We start from the raw sequence: 22023 nt of genomic DNA, 5'->3' as shown, positions 1-22023 counted from the left end.
TATATTCAGTAACTATAGTTTTTCTAGCATGAATGTTCCACAACATTCTGTAGAACCTGAACAACAAATATCTTTGATTGAGATTTACATTCAGATATTATTATTATTTCTTGCGTACACAGTAAGACAGGTGTTATTGACTGGTTTGTTTTATCCAGACATCAAGTCCTTCCCAAGGACCTGGGATGGCTGAATTTTATTATCAATGTTGTTGATGTTATTATAGATATTGTCACAGAATATAGGCTGTTCCCAGTAAAGTTGCTTTTTGTAATTGGCTGATGGTGATTTCTGTGGCCCCTATGGTGTTGAGGTGCTCTTTGAGTTGTTTTGGAATTGCGCCTAGGGCGCCAATTACCACTGGGATTATTTTGGTCTTTTTCTGCCACAGCCTTTCAATTTCAATTTGTAGATCTTTGTATTTGGTGATTTTTTCTATTTCTTTTTCTTCTATTCTGCTATCCCCTGGTATTGCTATGTCGATGATTTTAACTTGTTTTTCTTTCTTCTCGACTACAATTATATCTGGTGTATTGTGTGGCAGATGTTTGTCTGTTTGTAGTCAGAAGTCCCATAATATTTTTACATCTTCATTTTCTTCAACTTTTCAATTTTATTGTCCCACCAATGTTTGGCTACAGGTTGCTTGTATTTTTTGCAGATGTTCCAGTGTATCATCCCTGCTACCTTGTCATGCCTTTGTTTGTAGTCCGTCTGTGCGATCTTTTTACAACAGCTGATTAGGTGGTCCACTGTTTCATCTGCTTCTTTACAAAGGCGGCACTTGCTGTTTGTTGTGGATTTTTTGACTTTTGCTCTTATTGCATTTGTTCTTAGTACCTGTTCTTGCGCAGCCAGTATTAAACCCTCTGTTTCTTTCTTCAAGTTGCCATTCTTAAGCCATTGCCAGGTCTTGGTGATGTCTGATTTTCCACTTATATTGTGCAAATATTGACCATACAGGGGCTTATCTCTCCATTTTTCTGCTCGGTTCTTGACTTGTTATTTCTTGTAGGCCTGCTTTGTTTCATTGGTGTTGAATAGTTTCGCATTATTGACCATTTGAAGTGCATCTTCTTCACTGTCCTTGATATATTCTTCAAGGCCTCTTTTCTCCTCCTCTACTGTTTGATGGACTTGCAGCATTCCTCTTCCACCTGAGCTGCGAGGGAGGTATAGCCTATTGACATCACTGCGGGGGTACAGAGCATGATTGATAGTCATGATTTTCCTGGTCTTACGATCCAGCATCTCTAGCTCTGCCTGGGTCCTGTCTATTATTCCTGCAGTGTATCTGATAACAGGTATAGCCCAGGTGTTTATGGCTTGTATGGTGTTCCCGCCATTGAGTTTGGACTTAAGGATTTTTCTAACTCTCCTGATGTATTCACTTCCAATTTTTCTTTTAACTTCAGTGTGTGCGATGTTATCAGCCTGGAGAATGCCCAAGTATTTGTAATGTTCTTTCTCTTCCAGGTTCTTGATCTTGCTTCCATTGGGCAGTTCTATTCCTTCTGTTTTTCTTATTTTTCCTCTGTTCATTATTAATGCAGCACACTTGTCTAGTCCAAACTCCATTGCTATATCGCTACTGAACATAAGGACAGTGTTTAGCAGTGATTCAATTTCTGACTGCGGATTTCCATACAACTTCAGATCGTCCATGTACAGCAGATGGTTGATTTTACTTGATGTTTTAGATGTTTGGTATCCGAGGCCTGTTTTGTTTAGTATTTGTGAAAGTGGGGTCATGGCGATTACAAACAGAGGGGATAGTGAGTCCCCTTGGAAAATACCTCTTCTAATGCTAACCTGTCCAAGTGTCTCGCCATTGATAACTGTGTACTCCACATGCTCATTGCTTTTTTTTTTAAATATCTGAATGTTTTTGCTGACACCAGTTGTTTCTAAACATTTTAGTATCCATGTGTGAGGCAATGAATTGAAGGCTTTCTTGTAGTCAATCCATGCAACGCTTAGATTTGTTTTTCTTCTCTTGCAGTTTTCTAAAATCATTTTGTCAATCAGCAGCTGGTCTTTTGTGCCTCTGGTGTTCGGGCAATTTCCTTTCTGTTCAACTGGAAGCTGTTTGTTAGTTAATAAGTGTTGCATCACTTCATCTGCTATTATTCCAGTTAATAATTTGAACATGGTTGGCAGGCAGGTTATTGGTCTATAATTACTTGGAACTGCACCTTTTGCTGGGTCTTTCATTATGAGATGGGTTTTCCCAGTTGTTAGCCATTGTTCAACATCACCGCCTTGCAAAATGTGATTGAACTGTTTTGATAGCTGTTTATGAAGGCTTGTTAGGTGTTTAAGCCAAAAGCCATGCAGTTCATCATCACCTGGTGCAGTCCAATTTTTAATTTTCTTTGCTCTTTCACTTATTAATTCTGGTGTTATTATTAGATCTTGCATTTGTTGGTTACATTTTTTGACCTCTTTCATCCAGCCTGCTTTTTTATTATAATCTATTGCATTGTCCCATAATTTCCCCCAGAATTGCACTGTTTCTTCTTTATTTGGTGTTTCTACATTTCTTGCAGTTTCTCCTTCTATACTTTGGTAGAAACGTCTCTGATTCAACTGGAATTGGAGATTCTGCCTGTGTTGTGTAATTCTGGCTTCATATCTGCTAATCTTCTTTGACACTGCTGTTATTTGCTGCTTTATTATTTCCAGGACTTCCCTAATTTTCCTTGAATCTAGGTGGTATTTTTGAATCAGATACTGTTTGGTGTTTTCATTCTTCAGCTTCTTGTCTTTCATATCTTTCAATTTACTAGCATCTGATCTAAGCCTGGAGATTTTATTTTCTAATCTAATCTTCCATTTAGGTGATGTACTGCTTTCCTTATTATTTATTATTTCTTTATTATTCTTTATTTATTTATTTATTTATTTACACACACAGTCAGACAGCTGTTATTGACTGGTTTGTTTTATCCAGACATCGAGTCCTTCCCAAGGACCTGGGATGGCTGAATTTTATTATCAATGTTGTTGCTGTTATTATAAATATTGTCACAGAATATAGGCTATTCCCGGTAAAGCTGCTTTTTGTAATTGGCTGATGGTGATTTCTGAGTCCCCTATGGTGTTGAGGTGCTCTTCAAGTTGTTAAGGAATAACACCTAGGGCACCAATTACCACTGGGATTATTTTGATCTTTTTCTGCCACAGCCTTTCTATTTCAATTTGTAGATCTTTGTTTTTTGTTATTATTTCTTTTTCTTCTATTCTGCTATCCCCTGGTATTGCTATGTCGATTATTTTAACTTGTTTTTCTTTCTTCTTGACTATAGTTATATCTGGTGTATTGTGTGGCAGATGTTTGTCTGTTTGTAGTCGGAAGTCCCATAATATTTTTACATCTTCATTTTCTACAACTTTTTCGATTTTATGGTCCCACCAATTTTTGGCTACAGGTAGCTTGTATTTTTTGCAGATGTTCCAGTGTACCATCCCTGCTACCTTGTCATGCCTTTGTTTGTAATTGGTCTGTGTGATCTTTTTACAACAGCTGATTATTATTATTATTATATTTTCAAATAGTCTACCAGATGTTATTGAATGGATTTGGTACTTTAATTATTGGGCCCTTTCCAAACATCTACGATAGCTAAAGAAACATTAAAGATATCATCATAGTATTCGTGCTGTACTGAGTAATGTGGCCTTCTGTAGTTGATGTGTTGTAATTTTATTGAGGATGCCCAAGGTGTCAAGATGGTGTTCAAGTTCTTTTGGTACTGCACCAAGGACAACAACAACTATTGGCACCACTATTGTTTTCTTTTTCCAGAGCTGCTCAATTTCAGTCTGAAGGTCTCTGTATTTAGTTATTTTCTCCAATTGTTTTTCATCGACTCGTCTATCCCCTGTGATTGCAATATCAATTATCAGTACCCAATTCTTCTCTATGACTGTCAGATCAGGCGTATTGTGCACTGAATGCCTATCAGTTTGTATTTGAAAATCCCAAAAGATTTTTGCCTCTTCATTTTCTGTGACCTCCTCAATCAGATGATTCCACCAATTCTTGCTTGCTGGCAATTTGTAATTCTTGCAGAAGTTCCAGGGGATCATTGCAGCAACTTTGTTGTGTCTTCCCTTATAATCAGTCTGCATGATTTTCTTATAACCACATACAAGGTGCTCAACCATCTCATCCGCTTCCTTGCATACCCAATACTTACTGTCTTTCTGTTTTTGCTTTTATAACATTTGTTCATCGTGATTGTTCCTGGGCTGCAAAAATGAGACCTTCCGTTTCTTTCTTCAATGTCTCCTTCTTTAATCACTACCATGTTGTGCTATTGTTGACTTTTCCTGGTGGTGGTTATTTCAAAATTTGTAGACCACCCCAAACTTCCATCTCTGGGCAGTTTACAACAACATAAAACAGATTAAAAATGAAAACCTTAGAACAATTTAAAAGCAGTCCAGTTAAAAAGCTTGGGTGAAAAAATAAGTCTTTAGAAACTTTTTGAAAGTTGTTAGAGATAGGGCTCCTATTTCAGCAGGAAGTGCATTCCAGAGTCAGGGCAGCAACAGAGAAGGCCCGTCCCTGCAGAGTCACCAGTTGCGCTGGTGGCAACTGCAGATGAACCTCTCCAGATGATCTCAATAGCCAGTGTGGCTCATGGTACAGAAGATGTTCTCTTACATACCCGGGGCCTAAGCTGTTTAGGACTTTATATGTTATAACCAGCACCTTGTATTTTGCCCAGAAACTTATTGGGAGCCAGTGTAGCTCTATTAGTATAGGAGTAATATGGCCTCTCCAAGATAATGTAGAGACCAATCTGGCTGCCGCACTCTATACCAACTGCAGTTTCTGGACTACATACAGAGGCAGCCCCACATAGAGCACATTGCAGTAGTCAAGTCTGGAGGTGACCAGCAAACGTACCACTGTTCTGAGGTCATTTATCTCAAGAAACGGACGCAGCTGGCATATCAGCCAAAGCTGACAGAAAGCACCTTATGAAATAACTGCTTCCCAGAAAGGTTTCCAGCAAGGATGCAAATTCTGATCCAAGGAGCTCTCAGAATGTCTTAGTACCTATACTAGGTTAGGAAATATGTAATATGTAAAGGAGCCAGGGCTTGCAATTGTGTTGTTTAATGTCTTACCTAGAATGCACAAGTCTAATACCACCTAGTAGACCAAACAATAGTACAAACCATTTATTCCAAAGCCAATTACATAAAACAATTAAAATTTACAGAATTTTCCAAGTTCTGTTCATTCACTATGCCAGGAGTCCCCAGTCTTGGCTGCTGTTGGGACTACAACATCCCTGCTATGTCCAAGAACTCCTTGTTTCACCACTGTACAGAAGCTGGCACTACCTCCCAGTTTCCCAGAAATGTGATAGATAAACTTTATTGCAGTCTTTGACCAGTACAGAAGCATGAAGAAAAAAACACAAGGTCATACACATACAGTGTAACAGCAGCATAGCTTTACAAATATACAGTGACATGATAAATTATTCCACTACAGTGGTCATTAGCTGTTGTCGTATATTCACTGCTATTAAACAAAATTTAGCCACGTTATGGGTAACGTACCTAGTGGTGCGGCTCAGGATTTCATGGCCTCCATGGCAACCATGGGGCAGTCTCAGTTGGTATCGGGCCCTACACACATGGCAGGACATCCTCTGGACATATATTTTTAGCTTAATATTTTAATTGTGTCTTTTTTACAATCTTGTTTTTAAATTTTGCTGTAAAATGCCTTGGGATTGTTTTAATGGAAGGCGGTATATAAATTTAACAATCAACAAACAAACAAACAAACATGGGCTTGATGATTGGATAAAAGAAACAAAACGTATGCTTCATCTCCTCTGCCTGGTAGATCCTTAATCAAGGGTAAAATTAATGATTCACGCAATCCCTGTAAAAGTTACAATATAATAAAACATGACCCACATGCTCTATATGGCCTGTGTAGTACAGGGGCAGTAGCATTCAGAGTAGGGAGTCCCACCATATCTGCCTTCTAGTACTGCTGAGGGCAACACATCAAAGCGGGCCAACGCAAATGCCCTGCGATATCTGGAAACTATTAGGGCTTGACAGTAATCAGCTGGCTTGGTGCCAAAGGCATGTCTCCATAATTTAAGTCGTTTGGGGGCCTGCTGCCATTCCATGTCCAATATTCTTCGTTTAACAGCCCTTTTTGCTTGCTCATGTCCCATGGATTGCAGCACTTCAGGGGAAAAGCCACAAAAGGCGAGCCTTTCTTTAACAGCTGACTTCTACGGAGTCTGAAAACTGTTTTCAAGCATCAGTGGGGCACCAGAAATGTGTATTTGTTTATTTTAATCAGAGCTTGACATTCTGAACATCAATATTCATTTTCTGGATTAGATCATGTTACAGTTTTATACTGTACTTAATCTCCTGCTGCAGAAAATATTCAGACACCAGGGTGGATAATTAGGGGGCCGTTTTTGCATGTATTTTGTTTCCATTTATTGCCCCATGAGTGAGAATGCGAGCCCCTTTTTCTCTTCATACAGAAATAAATGGTTTGGCCTTCCAGGGTTTTAAAGTTGCTTTTAAATGTTTCTGTTTTAAATGGTTTTTAACTGTTTCTAAATTTGTTTTTATTGTTTTAAGCTGCTGCTGCTGCAAAACTACTACTACGGATATTTATATACTACTCTTCAACCAAAGCGGTTTGCATAGTAAAATAAATAATACATAAATAAGATGGCCCCCTATCCCCAAAGCTCACAATCTAAAAAGAAACATAAGGCAAATACCAGCAACAGCCACTGGAGGGATGCTGTGCTGGGGTTGGCCGATTGTTTTAAATGATGATTAGTTTTTTTCCTGTTGTGCACCACCCAGAGCCGTTGGATGGGGTGGTATAAAAACGTAATAAAGAAATGGGAATTTTTATTTTTAAAACACACATGAAAAACTTTCCCACCTAAAAACACCAAATATAGTTGGAAATGAACTATTTTCCCCTATAATCCTCAGCATTTCTGGAGGCTGCAGAAAGATTATGCAGTAGCATCTGTAGCCTCCCTTGCACCCCTCCGGACCGGAATAAGAATCTTCTCCCCACTGAAGTCCTCCTTCTACTTTCAAAAAAGTGCAAAGCAGGGGCCTGCAGGGAATGTTCTCTTTGTGTCACAAGTGGCACAGAGGCCTCCAGGCCCCATCACTCAAACATCATCATTGGGCACTTGTTCCATTTTTGTATTCTTAATAAAGTGCACAGTTCCTTTACAAAATAATCACTTGTTTAAGCAAATCCTTTTAAAACAAACCCCAGAGTGAGTTATTTTATACAAATTAAATGCGATTATTTAAACTGAGTGCTTATGCAATTGCATCTATACTCAATGTGAAGACAGGATTGTGTTTACAAGCATCTCTCAGATTGGTCCAATACTACCCCAAGCACACAAAGTTTTACTTCAGTTGTCAAGAGCGCAACCTACACTGAAATAGGTGATGAAGGGCAGAGACAGAATGAAAAGACTCCATATCTTATAACCTGTGTTATGAGACTTTTCCATCCTCTGCTCAAACATGACTATTTATTTTGCATATTTTTATAGTGTTCAATATGCACATCTCTGGGCAATTTACATACTTAAAACCAACCTAAAACAACCAACAATATTAATGAAACATTAAAATATTTAGTACATCAAGTGTGCCTTGTCCTTTCTATAGTTAATCACTTTAGTATTTAAGAGGTTTACCATTCTGTGTCAAATTAAATACATTTAATAAGGGCACAGCAGGGAGTTGAACCTACCAAGCTGCAGGGGTGGGCGGATCAGATTTCATAACAATCAAATGGCTTTCAATGGTAAATCCAGAAGCAACAGAAATTCCTCACTCTTTCATTTAGCAGTCAAACTCTATTTCAAAGAAAAATGCTAATTACTTCCATTTCCCTAAACTTTTCAAGAAGTTGTTCCAATAAAGACATACACCAATACATTCCCTTCAAAACTATCTCCTTCTCTGCCTAGACAGTTCACAATTACCAATGAAAATTTTTGGCCAATAAACTGAATAGAGAACCCTGTTCTGCTGTTTATTGGAATGGGAGAACAACAGTTGAGAAATTTTACTGGGATAAAATTTCTAGTTACAACCTTTACATGTACACCCAATGAAACATAAGAATACTGTTACCTATTCGATAATTATTTACCTTTGAATTAGTTTCCATATGATGCTTGGCACAGGAGCGGAGCTGAGTCACCCAATACTGTCTCTCCTTTGTATCACCAGCTAGAAAAGATAGAGATATAGTAATCCATAATTTAAATTAAATTTGAAGAAATAATTATAATTTCTAAAGAATTAAAGACTTTCCTAATTTAATGCCACTTTTGAATCTTGAAGTAAAAACTGATTAAGTATTTTTTTTTCATTTTCCTTCAGGATTCAAACATTGTATTAAGTCTGGAAGATGTTTAGATGCTTTAACACAAATTTCCAGTTTACCATCTTGATTGGAAATATTACTTGAAAAAGTATAAAGGCAAAGGTAAAGTGTGCCATCAAGTCGATTTCGACTCCTGGCGCCCACAGAGCCCTGTGGTTTCTTTGGTAGAATACAGGAGGGGTTTACCATTGCCTCCTCCCGCGCAGTATGAGATGATGCCTTTCAGCATCTTCCTATATTGCTGCTGCTCGATATAGTACCAGCAGGGATTCAAACTGGCAACCTTCTGCTTGTTAGTCAAGCATTTCCCCGCTGCACCACTTAAGGTGACTGGTGAAAAAGTATAGAGTGACAGGATTAGAACTTTTCTTTAAAGAGTATAACTGGTTTGTTCTATAGGTCTGACCAGTCCCACCTACCACATGATTTGAGATGTGTGCACGCATGTCCCATTTCTCCCTCCCAGTGTGCCTTTACACTTTTCATAATTGCATCAGGGGCAACTCAGACAAACATTTCCCGCCCTCGTCTGCTTATATATCATGGAATGGCACAGCTGGAGGAAGAAAAGGGATGCACACTCACATCCCTAAGTGCAAATGGGCAGGGGGAGAAGGGAAAGGGCCAGTGAGACACGTAGTCCAAACCAGCTCCGACTGACTGAAGACATTTCTGCACTGCTGTTCTTTCTCCCTCTCTCATATTCTAGGATAGTGTGAGGAGAGCTGGTCTTGTGGTAGCAAGCATGACTTGTCCCCCTAGCTAAGCAGAGTCCACCCTGGTTGCATTTGGATGGGAGACAACATGTGAGCACTGTAAGATATTCCCCTCAGGGGATTGAGCCGCTTTGGGGAGAGCATAAGGTTTCAAGTTCTCTCTCTGGCTTCTCCAAGACAGGGCTGAGAGAGATTCCTGTCTGCAAGCTTGGAGAAGCTGCAGCCAATCTGTGTAGACAATACTGAGCTAGATAGACCAATGGTCTGAATCAGTATACGGCAGCTTCCTATGTTCCTACATGTAAAGAATTGCCCACGCCTAAAACACACATACCTCCAACTCCCTGAACACAGAAAAACAGCACTCTAGGCAGAAAGCTAAGCTGAAACTTTCTTCCTAGAATTCCCACTATGCTACTCAATTGTCGAAGCACTAGAATTCCACATAGGCAGAGAGAGAATGCAATTGCAAGTGATGGGAATGAGCATTTGTACAGCCCTTTCCGAGTGCAAAAAGTACTCCATGCATATTTTCTCAATGCATTTCTTACAACCACCCTGTAAAGCAAGCAAACATTATTTTCTCCTATTGCATCTGTGGCTGAGAGAGGGAGTAGCTGAACTAAGGCTACCTATTGAGTTCAAGAAAGATTCAAACTAGAGACGTTCCCATTCTCAGCTCAGTCTCTTAGCCACTATACTATGCATCAGCTCTCAGAAAGTTTTATCTAACAATTTATTATATTGTTCACTTGATTAGGAGTGTGCGAACGGGTTTGACTCAAACCGGGGTTCGAGTCAAACTGGCCTGACCCGACCAGTTCAAGCTCGGGCCAGTCTGAGCTCAAGCCAAACCAGGCCCAGTTCAGATTCAAATGGTTCGGCCCAGTTCTGTTGCTCATAAAGGGAAATCCAGGAAGGATTCCTTTTTACAAGCACCTGGGGAAACCCTATCAGGGTTAAAAATAGCAGCCATGTAGGTTGGTGGTAGGTTACCTTACCCATCACCACAGCATGGCTCTTCATGGTGGCAGTGGGCTGGCAGCAGCTTCCCTAGGCCCCACAGGCACTCCCTACCATCATCTAGGCCAGGGTTTCTCAACGTGTGGGTCCCCAGATGTTATTGGACTTCAACTCCCATAATTCCCAGCCCCAGTGGCCTTTGGTTGGGAATTATGGGAGTTGAAGTCCAATTACATCTGGGGATCCACACATTGAGAATCTCTGATCTAGGCCAACAGGGGCCTAGTTCAGGCCTCTGCACAATCCCAAACCGAGCCCCCACCAGCCCAGATGATAGGGGACATGCCAGCGGGGCCTAGGGGAGCTACTGCCAGCCCTGATGAGCCACGGTGCCACTGGAGGGAAGGTAACCTCCCTCCCACCCACCCACCCTCGGTCACTGTTTTTAACTCCGGTAGGGTTCCCTCAGGTAAAATGGGAATGGGAATCCTTACCGGATTTCCCTTTACAAGCACCAGAACTAAGATCAAACCAGTTCAACCCTGGTTATTGACATGAACCGCACCACCAGCCAGTTCGACAGAACTGGTACATGGACCAGGCAGTTAGGACTTGAACCAAATCACTGGAATCAGTTAGTGCACACCCCAACACTTGATTTTCTTCTTCACTAGAATGGTCCAGAAAACATAGGAAGCTTCCTTATCCTGAGTCAGACCATTGGTCCATAGAGCTCAGTATTGTCTACACAGACTAGCAGCGGCTTCTCCAAAGTTGCAGGCAGGAGTCTCTCTCAGCCCTACTTTTGGAGATGCCAGGGAGGGAACTTGGAACCTTCTGCATGCAAGCATGCAGGTGCTCTTCCCAGAGCAGCCCCATACCCTAAGGGGAATCTCTTACAGTGCTCACACATGCAGTCTCCTATTCAAATGCAAACCAGGGTGTCCCTGCTTAGCAAAGTGGACAATCCATGCTTGCTACCACAAGACCAGCTCTCCGCCTTTGCCACTTGATTGTGATAAACTGCATGCACTAGCCTTTAATTAAAATCAATATATATATACTTGGCTGGTACCCTTTTCAATTTGGAAAAAATTAAGACTCTAAGCTAAATATTGCAGTCTTAAACTAACAATCTGTTTAATGCTGACATGCAAGTTTAGAACCTGAACAACATTAAATCATTACAATCTTTTCATGAATGCAGCTTAATAATAATCCGTAACACTGTGGTACTTAAAGATTTAGTTGACAAGTATGAAACGTTTGTTTCCTTGAAATACAATTGTTATGCAGGAACACAAACTTGCTTCCTATGCCAAAATTAAAAGTTTGCCATAGTTATGAAAAATGTAATTGAAGGTTAGAACTTGAAAGAGTGGTAGCAAAGGAAAGTTACAGTGGCATTTAAAAAAAAAAAAAACATTGGCAACAGTTACTATACCTCTCAGTTTATACATTTCTCCATTAGCTGAGTATACTACCAACATGTTTGGAGCTTCATCACTGAGAGAAACTACAGCCCCAGCCAAGGATAGCACACCTCGCGGCTTCTGGTTTTTACTTTGTTCATTCACAAAATACTGCAGAATTCCAGTCTCAAAATCCAGCATGAAATACCTGTTAATGAAAAGAGACAACGTGTTGTCCAATTACTCAAAAGCTCTACTATGCATATGCACAAGCAGGTTCAAGCCAGCTCAACAGGCAGCAGTGGGATGCCTTTAAAAAACAGATAAGGAGCTGCCAACCTGTCTAACCCTCCCTGCTGCTTTCTCCCCACCGGCACTCATTTTAGAAACAGCCACGGCTGCAACATTCCTTCCTGTAGCCCCAATCGGTGTCAGCATGCACATGGCTGGGGCGCACGCACAACAGCCATTTGTGTGGTCAGCAACACAATAATGACCACACAAATGGCCAGTGTGCATGTGCCCCGGCCATGTGCATGCCAACGCCAATTGGGGCTGCAGAAAAGCATGTTGCAGCCCTGCACAGCGGTTTCTAAAATGAGGGAGGGAAGTGGTGGGGAGGGGGCGAGCAGCTAAGGAGCTCCTTACCTGTTGTTGTTTTTTAAGGCCCCCCTCCCCGCTCACAAGGGAGTGCACAAACAGTTCGTGCACATCCCTACTTCAGAGAAAGCTTTATTCATTTAATATTTAAACATTTTAACATTTAAAGAATTCCATGCAAAGTGAGACACAATACACATTTGTTCTGTGGCTGTCACGTTCCACACTGACATTCCCCACCACCACCAGGAAAACTTAGAAGCAGATTGAAAAGGAAAAAAGATCAGTAACTGAATATGTTCTCAAAAATATTACACAACTTCATAGTATCATGAGCCACCCAAAAAGTTAGCCTTGTTCATTATTGTATACAGGATTACCTCGATATCCGCGGGGGTTCCATTCTGGACTGCAGTCACAGATATGGAAACCGCAAATATCAAGTAACTGATCTCATGGGATCACAGGTGTTAGGTTCCCGGTTGGCCAAAAATGGCAGAAAATGGCCAAAGTCAGCTGAATTGCATGTGGGGGGGGGAGCTTATTACCTTGCTCTGCTGCTCCCTTTGACTCATACTGTGCCCCCAAATCTGCTGAAAATCAGCACACCCTGCTTTTTTTACAAGAATGGGAGCCATTTTGTGGCTCCATCAAAGAAAATGGCAGCTGGAAATGACCTCCGCAGTCACTTCCTTCCTGCCACCTCTGACCCAGGGATACACTACGTCGGCATGGGGCTTTCCCCCCCGAGCACGGACACATGAATCTGCAGATAACAAGGTCCACCTGTATCTCCAAATTGGAACATGTCACTAATTAACTGGGGAGGAAGCAAGATGAATCCATCCCGTGACTATTAAAGGATGGGCACGATCATATGGATAGGGGCAATATTGGTTGGAAGCCAAGCCAGAAAGGGAAATGAGAGAACCAACACTTTGAACTGAGCATAGAAGCCAGTGCACTTCAGTTCCCTCCTCAGTTCCCAAACTATCAGCTTTAAGAACTCTGCCCCACAACAATCTTCCATTTTAGGTGGGCAGTAGGAGAGAATCTACCATGTGTGCCATCCACCACCTGAAGTGTGGACAAGGACTGGGAACAAGGAAAAGGGTCTTTGCCATGGCAACACCCAGATTGAAGAATTCCTTACTCTACAAACTCCAATTTGCCCCATTTCCCTTGTTTTTCTACTACCACCAAGTTAGACTCTTCTATTATGGCAAGCATTCAGCTTATCTCTTCTGTCTGATAGCTTTAGCTCTTGGTTGTATTATTCTTTTCTACGGTGCTTCATTTTTGTATGGTTGATGAGAATTTCATATGTTTTTTATTATTTATATGCATATATTGTAAGATTCCTTTGAGCATTCCACTTAAGAGTGGAAAAGCAGGATATAAATCCAGTAGAAACAACAAAGAATATACTGTATGTAATTAGTTCTACATGAAGTACATAGTGGTAGTAATCTATTAGGGATGTACAAACCGGTTCGGTGGTTCACAGTTCACGGTTTTGGTTTTGGGGGCAAACCAAATCCCCCCAGTTCGGTCTGGACCCGGACCAGAAACCCACCCACCCCAAAGTTTGGGGGGTTTGTGGACCAAAAATGCTTGCAATTTTTTTAAAAAATTTACCTTGTACCCCCTTGGGAGAGTTCCTGGAGGCAGTGGGGGGGGGGCCACATGGAGGTTCCCCCTCCCACCGCCGGCCTTCTAAATCACCCCCTCACCCCATTCAGGCACACTTCAGCCGGTTTTCGGCCTTCACCCAGCAGCCTGGCAGCCATGCTTGGGGCTGGGAGTCTGCGCACATAGCCTATGCGTGCCATGCAGAGGTCATGTGCACAGGCGCCCTGCCACCAACATGGCTGCCGGGCCACCGGGTAAAGGCCGAAAACTGGCTGAAGAGCACCCGAACGGGGTGAGGGGGTGATTTAGAAGGCCGGCGGGGAGGATCCTCTGTGGACACACACACACACACCGCCTCCAGGAACTCCCCCGAGGCAAGTACAAGGTAAAAATTAACAAAACAAAACACCAATGTTGGGTCCGCAACCCCCCCCAGAACCAAACCAAACCAGGGGGGATTCAAGGGGGTGCCAGACCAAACTGGCCCTAGTTGGGTTCGGCCTCAAACCAAACCGGGCCAGCCGGTTTTGTGCACATCCCTATAATCTATCTTTCGAATTAAAGGATCTGACTATTCAAGAAAACAGCTTCACTATGCTGAAAATTCATGGCCTGCCTTACCAGTTTCAATTAGGCGACTTGTAAAAAACACACCCACACTTTTAGGTAAAGGCAAAATTCCAGAAGCTTAATGTAACAAATACAAAATTAACTGGCAAACAAAACCAGCAGCCATTTTTTCCTGCCAATTAGTACAGCAGATGTCTCGGCAAAAATTAAGATTTTTTAAAAAAATACTCATTTATTAGAGAAATTTTGGGCAGGATCCATAAATAATTCTGTTGAAGTTAATAGGACTTCAGGTAGGCATGACTAAATCATCTCATTGATTTCAATGGTGCCATGTCCTGACTAATTAGTCTGAATACCGGCCTTCATTTTGTAAGGGCTATTTCAAAACTGCCAGTACTGCAACTAATATGATCAGAAGGTCTTCATTGTCCTTTTTCAAGAATAGATGAGAGATGTACTTAGCATCAATAGCTACAAAAATTTCAGAAATTTATTTTATTTTATTTCATGTATTTTTATACTGCCCAAAACTCATGTCTTTTTTTACAAAAGTAAAACATTAATTAAAAACAAAATCAAGAAATTTAAAACACAACCATTTAAAATTTTAAAAACAATATTCTAAAAACAACTTTAAAACAATCAAAACAATATCAGTTAAAAGCCTGGGTGAACAGGTGCATCTTTAAAGACTTTTTAAAAGTTGTCAGAGTTGGGGGGGGGGCTCTTATTTCACTTAAGGAGCGCATTTCAAAGCCTTGGGGCAGCAACGGAGAAGGCCCGTCCCTGAGTAGCCACCAGACGAGCCAGTGGAAAATGCAGACGGACCTCTCCTGATTATCTCAGTGGGCGGTGGGATTCATGACAAAGAAGACATTCTCTTAAATACCCAGGGCCCAAGCTGTTTAGGGCTTTATAGGTTATGACCAATACCTAAATTTCACCTCCCAACCCACTCATAACCATATTTATTTAACAGTAAGTTCAACTGATTCCAAGAGGACTTATATTCAAATAAGTACCTTTAGGAACACATCCATATAGTGATCAAACATCTGCTCTGACCATTGTCTTTGGAAATTAAGGTAAAGGTAAAGTGTGCTGTCAAGTCGATTTTGACTCCTGGCACCCACAGAGCCCTGTGGTTTTCTTTTGGTAGAATACAGGAGGGGTTTACCATTGCCTCCTTCCATGCAGTATGAGATGATGCCTTTCAGCATCTTCCTATGTCACTGCTGCCCAATATAGTACTAGCAGGGATTTGAACCGGCAACTTTCTACTTATTAGTCAAGCATTTCCCCTCTAAGCCCTTAGGTTGTATTGGAAATTAAACACAAGGGTTAAACACAAGGGTTTATATTTTACTCTTAGTCTATATTTCTAGTATAAAACCTAAGTACATAACAGTCCTCAATACAGCAACGAAACCTGCAGCAGGTAATTTTTCTAATTTTCACAAAAATATACTAGGAAATGATAATGTCATACAAACTTTTCATCCTAAAGAGTTATCATGAAAGGCTGTACAGTATTATCTCCATAAAATTTTAAAGACCCAGCACACTAGCTCCATATCTAAAATTGCATCAACACAAACACACTCATAACTAAGAACACACAGTACCATTTCATCAGTTATTACAAAGAAGAGTACACAAAGTGTCATTTTAATAGCAGTTTACCATCTATCACAACTCCAGAGCCAATACTCCAGAGACCAGAGGCAGTCATTTTGATTTGGTTCAGAGTGCAGATGTCATTTTGAATCACAACCCAAGCTCAAGCACATTTTGTTTCTATGTTGCTTGAAATCATACATATTTTAAAAACAACATCAGGACCACCATGAGCAGTCACACCTAGCAGGCCCCTCCCAGAAAACATTACCTGTTCCAGCCACTGGGTCTCTGAAGCATGGGACAACTGAGAATCCATATTTAATTCTGGTTGCCCAATATCTCTGAGGCTTTGTGCACAAGTAACTGGTTTTACTATTTATTATTTTTACCATTAATTTCTTACATGGGGGGTGGGGAGAGGAAAGGTTGTGCCATCAAGTCGGTGTCAACTCCTGGCAACCACAGAGCCATGTGGTTTTCTTGGTAGGATACAGGAGGAGTTTACCATTGCCTTCTCCCGCACAGTATGAGATGATGCCTTTCAGCACCTTCCTATAACGCTGCTGCCTGATATAGGAGTTTCTCATATTCTGGGAACACACTAGAGGGGATTTTAACCAACAGCCTCCTGCTCTCTAAGCAGGTTACTTCCCTGCTGAGCCATTAGGTGGCAAGTTCCTTATATACAAGTCTCTATATATTGTTGATTTGTCTTTTTTGTGCTTTTTAATTTTTAGATTTTGGGAACTGGGCATTAATCTTTGAATTGTAAGCACCTTGAAATATTTCAGTAAAAGGCAGGATATAGGTTTTTAAATAAATAAAACCGCAATATATTTAAAAATACAGTTCTATGCCACCATATCCCTCAGGTACAAGACAGGTAATTTTAGAATGCCTCAATATAATATAGACACCATAGCAGCTTTAACTGTTTCGTTATCATATGTAAATTTACGATTGTTTTTAACCCACTAGTCCAAGAACAAGAGAATATAAACGTTTAAGTTTGGAAGGGTCGGGGAAGAAGAAAATCTGCATTCTTTTTGTTGTTACTACTAAAACATTCCCTATGGGGAGTAGGAGAGGCCCTGCTGGATATCCCACCACCAGCTGAAGCATGGCTGGTGGGCAGAATGGAAAGGGCCTTCTAGGTGTCCAAGTCAAACTTAAATAATTAAAACCCAAGAAATTGCTCTGTGGAAGTCTCTCTTTTATACAAACAAGTGTAAACAGGTAAACACTCTACTGCTGTTGGCCTGCAATGGAGGCAGACTGTAGATTCCAACATTAGAGGAAGTCTGCTACTACTGTATCTCATCCTGCCAATTGGTGTGTGTGTGTGTGTGTGTGTGTGTGTGTGTGTGTGTGTGTACACATGTACACACAAACACTGCACTCACCCTCTGTACTTTGCTTAATGTATTTTATAAAGCATTTATAAAATATCATGTGCACTTAGGGAAGTTATTTATACAAATTTCAGCTAAGTATATCTAACATCTTCCCAATCCACTAACGGGAATTTCATCCGAGTGAAATTCCTGCATAACATCCAGACTAATCCTGTGCTGATGCACCAGGGTCTTCCATTGCACGAGTGTGTGTTATTTTCAGCAACTCCCCAGCTCTTATCTGTCCAGTCACTTGTACCTCCTGAAACTATGTCCCTGAGGGTTGGGGGGGGCCCACAGGCACATAGTTTCAAGAGGCACAGATGGTTGCAGAGGGAAGGGGGAGGATCACCAAAGGCTGCACACACACACTTGCAGGACAGAAGACGCCTCGTCCATCAATGCAGGGTTAGTATGGATGTCAACCAATGTGTTATCTGTCATACTCATAAATATACACTTTTACACTTTGAACCATTTCAAGCAAAGTAGAAGGCCACTGCCTGTTTTAAAAATATCACATAGTGGTGTAAACAGACTAGAGAGTAAAAAGCTCAAACTAGTCAACTAAATGGTCTGCTGTAACTCATACAGGAAACCAACACTGGTTACATCATCACAGATTTTTCCAGCCAGTTTCTTAAGCATTAAAAAGGAAAAGAGGAGGAAAAAGCTGTGGTTGCTATTGCCTCAGAAATAATGAAGCTGCTTATATTATTGCCTAGAAACCACATGCATTATTTCTACCTTCCTCACAGATTAACGCTTAACTGAGGCAGACCAGCAAGAAATGCTTTTATCTAGCTGAAATGGTAGATTCAGCCATCACCACTACACCTCAAAATTAGTGGCAAACACTCCAGCCACAGCAGCCCTACCTCAAATATTCATTAAAGATGTGATAAAATTGTGGGTAGGAACAGAGGAGGTAGAATCCATCATAGCATTCAGCCTGATATCAGTCTAATTGATATGAAGCAAAGTAACTACATCCAAATTAGAAATTCTGCAACCAATTTCTTTCTATTCACTTCAACTACTGTTTCACATTTGGATTCACAGCATACATTTTCTTATCAACTCTGCTTTTTAATCCATAAACAGCAAGATGGAAAAACTAGCCTAAAAATAAGCACAAGTTTTTAAAAGTATATAGTTTATATATATCCCCATGCCCTTTCTTCTCTGTGGTTCAAACAGGCCCAAAGACATTTTCTCTGCTTGTCTTATCTTACAAATAGCAGACTATGCTGGAAGGCTTACATTTTTAAAATGCATATCGCAGTCAGTCCCAAAAGAGATAACCTGGTTACATTAATGTCAGTCATAGATATTCAAAAGGTAAATGATAAATAGGCCATTTGATTCTGGCCTTCTTAGTAATGTGCAATTCTCTTAGGTCTCATTTTAATATTAAAATCCCTGAGCAGCTTATTACTATGAAATTGCAAGTAGTGGCAGGAACATTTTTTTCCTCAGGATTAGATGCCGGGACTAGAATCTGGCTAAGTGAAACCTTCGCAAGGCAATACCTTTAAGACCAAACCAAATGCTATAAAGAAGTGAGCAAGCTTTCAAATTCCCTAGAACTCTTCTTCAGGATGGAAGTTTTAACAAGTTTTAAAAGGGGAAAGAAGACTGGTGTGACAGAAAAGCCTCACGGCTCACACTTTGAAACAGTCTACAATGTGAGTACAGGAGGTGTGATGTAAACTTTATGTATGTATTTATTATTTATTTAACACACTTCTATACCACCCAAAACTCACATCTCTGGGCGGCTTACAACAAAGTCTAATTGTGGCAGATGGTGCTTGATGAAAAACAGTGTTCAGGTTGCACCAAGGACTACTGAGTCAGAGAAGAAGTGGCTGCAGGGCCATCCTTAGGGCGGGGCAACCCGGGCAATCACCCCGAGCCCCACGCTTGGCTAGGCCCCTTGCTGGCAAACTGGACAAGCAGCCTGCCCTGCTCTCTCTATCCCAGAAATATATCTCCCCACCCCGGGCCACAGCTCCCTCTCCCACCACTGACTCTCAGCTGTTTGGCGGGTAGGTGGGACTTCCAGAGGCCTCTCTCTGTAGGCTTCCATGAAGTTGTACAATGCCAGCCGGCAGGCTGCCTGCAAACAGCAAGGAAGGAAGGAGGCAGAGAGGCCAACCCACTGCAGTGCTACGCTCACCCTCTGCCTTGAGCTTGTGCCTGCCTCAGACAGACAGACTTCCCCCTCAAACCTAGTGATGGAGAGATGCGATTCCCTTTTTGTGGTTATGCCGCCCCTCCACTTTGAATATTTATGGAACGGCTTGCCATAGGATTTTTATATCGGGCACAGATGTAGGGCAGGTTGGGAAGGCTCTGAATATTTAATTTGAAATGAATTGGGCAATCTATTGATTTTTAATATGAATCATCTTTATTACGGTCCAAGACCAGCATAAGAGCATGATTAAAAACAATTATGAAACAGTATGGCCATAAGAAAAAGTCATGAAATCATGTTACATCAGTTATTGTTGCATGATAAGTACTATTGTTGCATGATAAGTACTATAGATATTCTATAAAATTACTAAGGGGGGGGGAGCTACTCTAAAATTGTAAATAAAACTATAAAATTACTACTAAGCTCTGATACAGTATAATAGAATAAGACACTACATATGGAACCATAAAACTATGTTACTTTAAAATTATTACCCTAATATTAAAAGCTATTATAATATATGACACTTAAAACTACTACCCTTGCAGGTATAAGATTATTAAAATTCTAATATGAAAAAACGGTGACTAGAACAGATTATATATGATAAGAGTGCTAGAAAATAGTGGCATAGATTGCCATACAAAACTATGCAGAGCTGATGCAAGGGAAAGCCCTGGTCATCATCCTCTGACGGATCTTACACACTGCCACACAGAACTTGGCGGTATTAAACGTGAAGACCAGGACTTCATCTGAAAGCAGCATAGATACAGTTTGGGCGGCCAGGGTACTTGTGAAGCAGCAGAGAAATAAGCTTGGCTCCAGTGTCTCTGTAAAAGGGGCAGAGGAGAATAACATGCTCTGTGGTTTCTACCTCCCCTGTGCCACAGGGGCAAAGCCTTTCTGCCATTGGGATCTTTCTGTGTTTGTCTTTCAGTAGAGCAGAGGGGAGGGCATGGCAGTGGGCGAGGGTAAAAATCCTTCTGTGGGTTGGGGTTTCTAACTATGACAGGTATGCAGCGGGAGAGGCAAAGTATCTGAGGCTTTCTGGGGATAAGAAGGCTGGAAACCTGCCTAGGTCAGCCTGTCACTCAGGGTCCATTATCCTCTGTTTGATGGCTGTTCTCGCCTGATCATCGCCCATAGCAAGTAGGAGATGGGGAGAAAAGCCCAGGAGCAGCAGTTTAGACCACATGGCCCTTTTCCAAGAAGATTGAAAACTGTCCTGTAAGGTCAGAGGGGCCAAACCTTGAGGGTTGAGGGATAGCTTAAGCCAGAGGTTAAGAATAGCAGCCACACTCTGGCCTCAACCTTAATCATGCCTGTTTCCAAGTGTAGGGTAGCATTTGAGACACAATGAGGGACTTGGAGGACTGCTCTTAGAAATGAGGATTGCACCCACTCCAGAGGGACAAGATGGGAGGCCCCCCCGCCAGAGTGGGCTCCATAGAGGAGTTGTGCAGGCATCTTGGCCTCAAATAATTTGAGTGCGGCAGGTATGTATTGTCCCCTGATTTAATTTTTTATTCAAAACAACAACAACACACCTTTGAAGTAGTCCTGTAAGTGGCTTGTTTCATTAAAGAAAATAACAAAAACTTCTAGAACTGAAGCCCCTCCCTTGGATCATCATTCCACCCTGATGTAGAGGAATCTGCCCTTTACCTTCATAAAAATGGGTAAAGCACACTCCTCCTTTTGCCTCACCCTTTAGATCACCTGGGATGACTTGGCATAGGGCTTTGAGCACAGATGTAGGGCAGGGTAGGGTGTGTGACTGTGCTCTGTATTTTTAATTTGAAACAGATCGGTCAATCTATTGGTTTTTAATACTTTTTTGGATATTTTTTTAAAACTATTAAACAAGTGGCTTGTTTCATGGCAGAAAATTAGAAAAACCTCTGCAACAAACTATATATATACTAGCTTAACCCACGCAGAGCATCTGCATGCTAGTACTTGATTGCTCCTCTCAACCCCTGCCACAGATCCCCTCACCTCAGAGATCTCTCCACCCTCACCTGAGCCACACTCCTGCTGCTGCTGCTCCATCCTGTCGCTTCCATCCCCCTCTCCTCTCTTGGTCAAGGCTGCAGGATTGCTGGTGCCTATTGGCCAAGCCGCAGCCCCCTTTCCCCAGAGACCTACCTCCTCCCCCAAGCCCCGCTCCTGATCCACCCCACATGAGCAGCAGCAGCAGTTGACCAGGCCCTTCCTCGCTGCCGCCACCATGGCCACTCGTTCCCCTCAGGCCGCTGAGAGGTCCAGGTCAGTCCCTCGCCTTTCCTTCTTTCTCTGTTCCCCTCCCTTCTTTTTCGCTCTCCTCCACTCGCTTTTCCCCTCTGTCTGTCTTCCTCTCTCTTCTTTTTAATTTCTCTCTCTCTCTCTCTCCCTTCCTGAGTTAACGGATCTTGTTCTCTCATCTAATTCACACAATGGCAGCCTCCTTCTCCTGAAAGGG

The 22023-nt window shown here is 41.5% G+C and overlaps 1 protein-coding gene across 2 annotated transcripts in view; it reads right to left on the bottom strand.

Moving 5' to 3' along the window:
- Window positions 1–22023, bottom strand: part of OSBPL10 (oxysterol binding protein like 10) — a 121261-nt gene that overhangs the window by 68231 nt on the left and 31007 nt on the right. For both annotated transcript variants that reach the window (XM_053260203.1, XM_053260204.1), the window contains exons 2-3: window positions 11567–11742; window positions 8207–8286 (exon numbers count right to left, since the gene is read on the bottom strand). In XM_053260203.1, the coding sequence (XP_053116178.1) occupies window positions 8207–8286; window positions 11567–11742 (256 nt within the window). The remainder of the gene's footprint in view (window positions 1–8206; window positions 8287–11566; window positions 11743–22023) is intronic.

This window comes from Hemicordylus capensis, chromosome 6 (assembly GCF_027244095.1).
Source record: "Hemicordylus capensis ecotype Gifberg chromosome 6, rHemCap1.1.pri, whole genome shotgun sequence".
Lineage (NCBI taxonomy): Eukaryota > Metazoa > Chordata > Lepidosauria > Squamata > Cordylidae > Hemicordylus > Hemicordylus capensis.
Note: the sequence above shows the minus strand (reverse complement) of the source record. Positions and strands in the feature narration are given on the sequence as shown.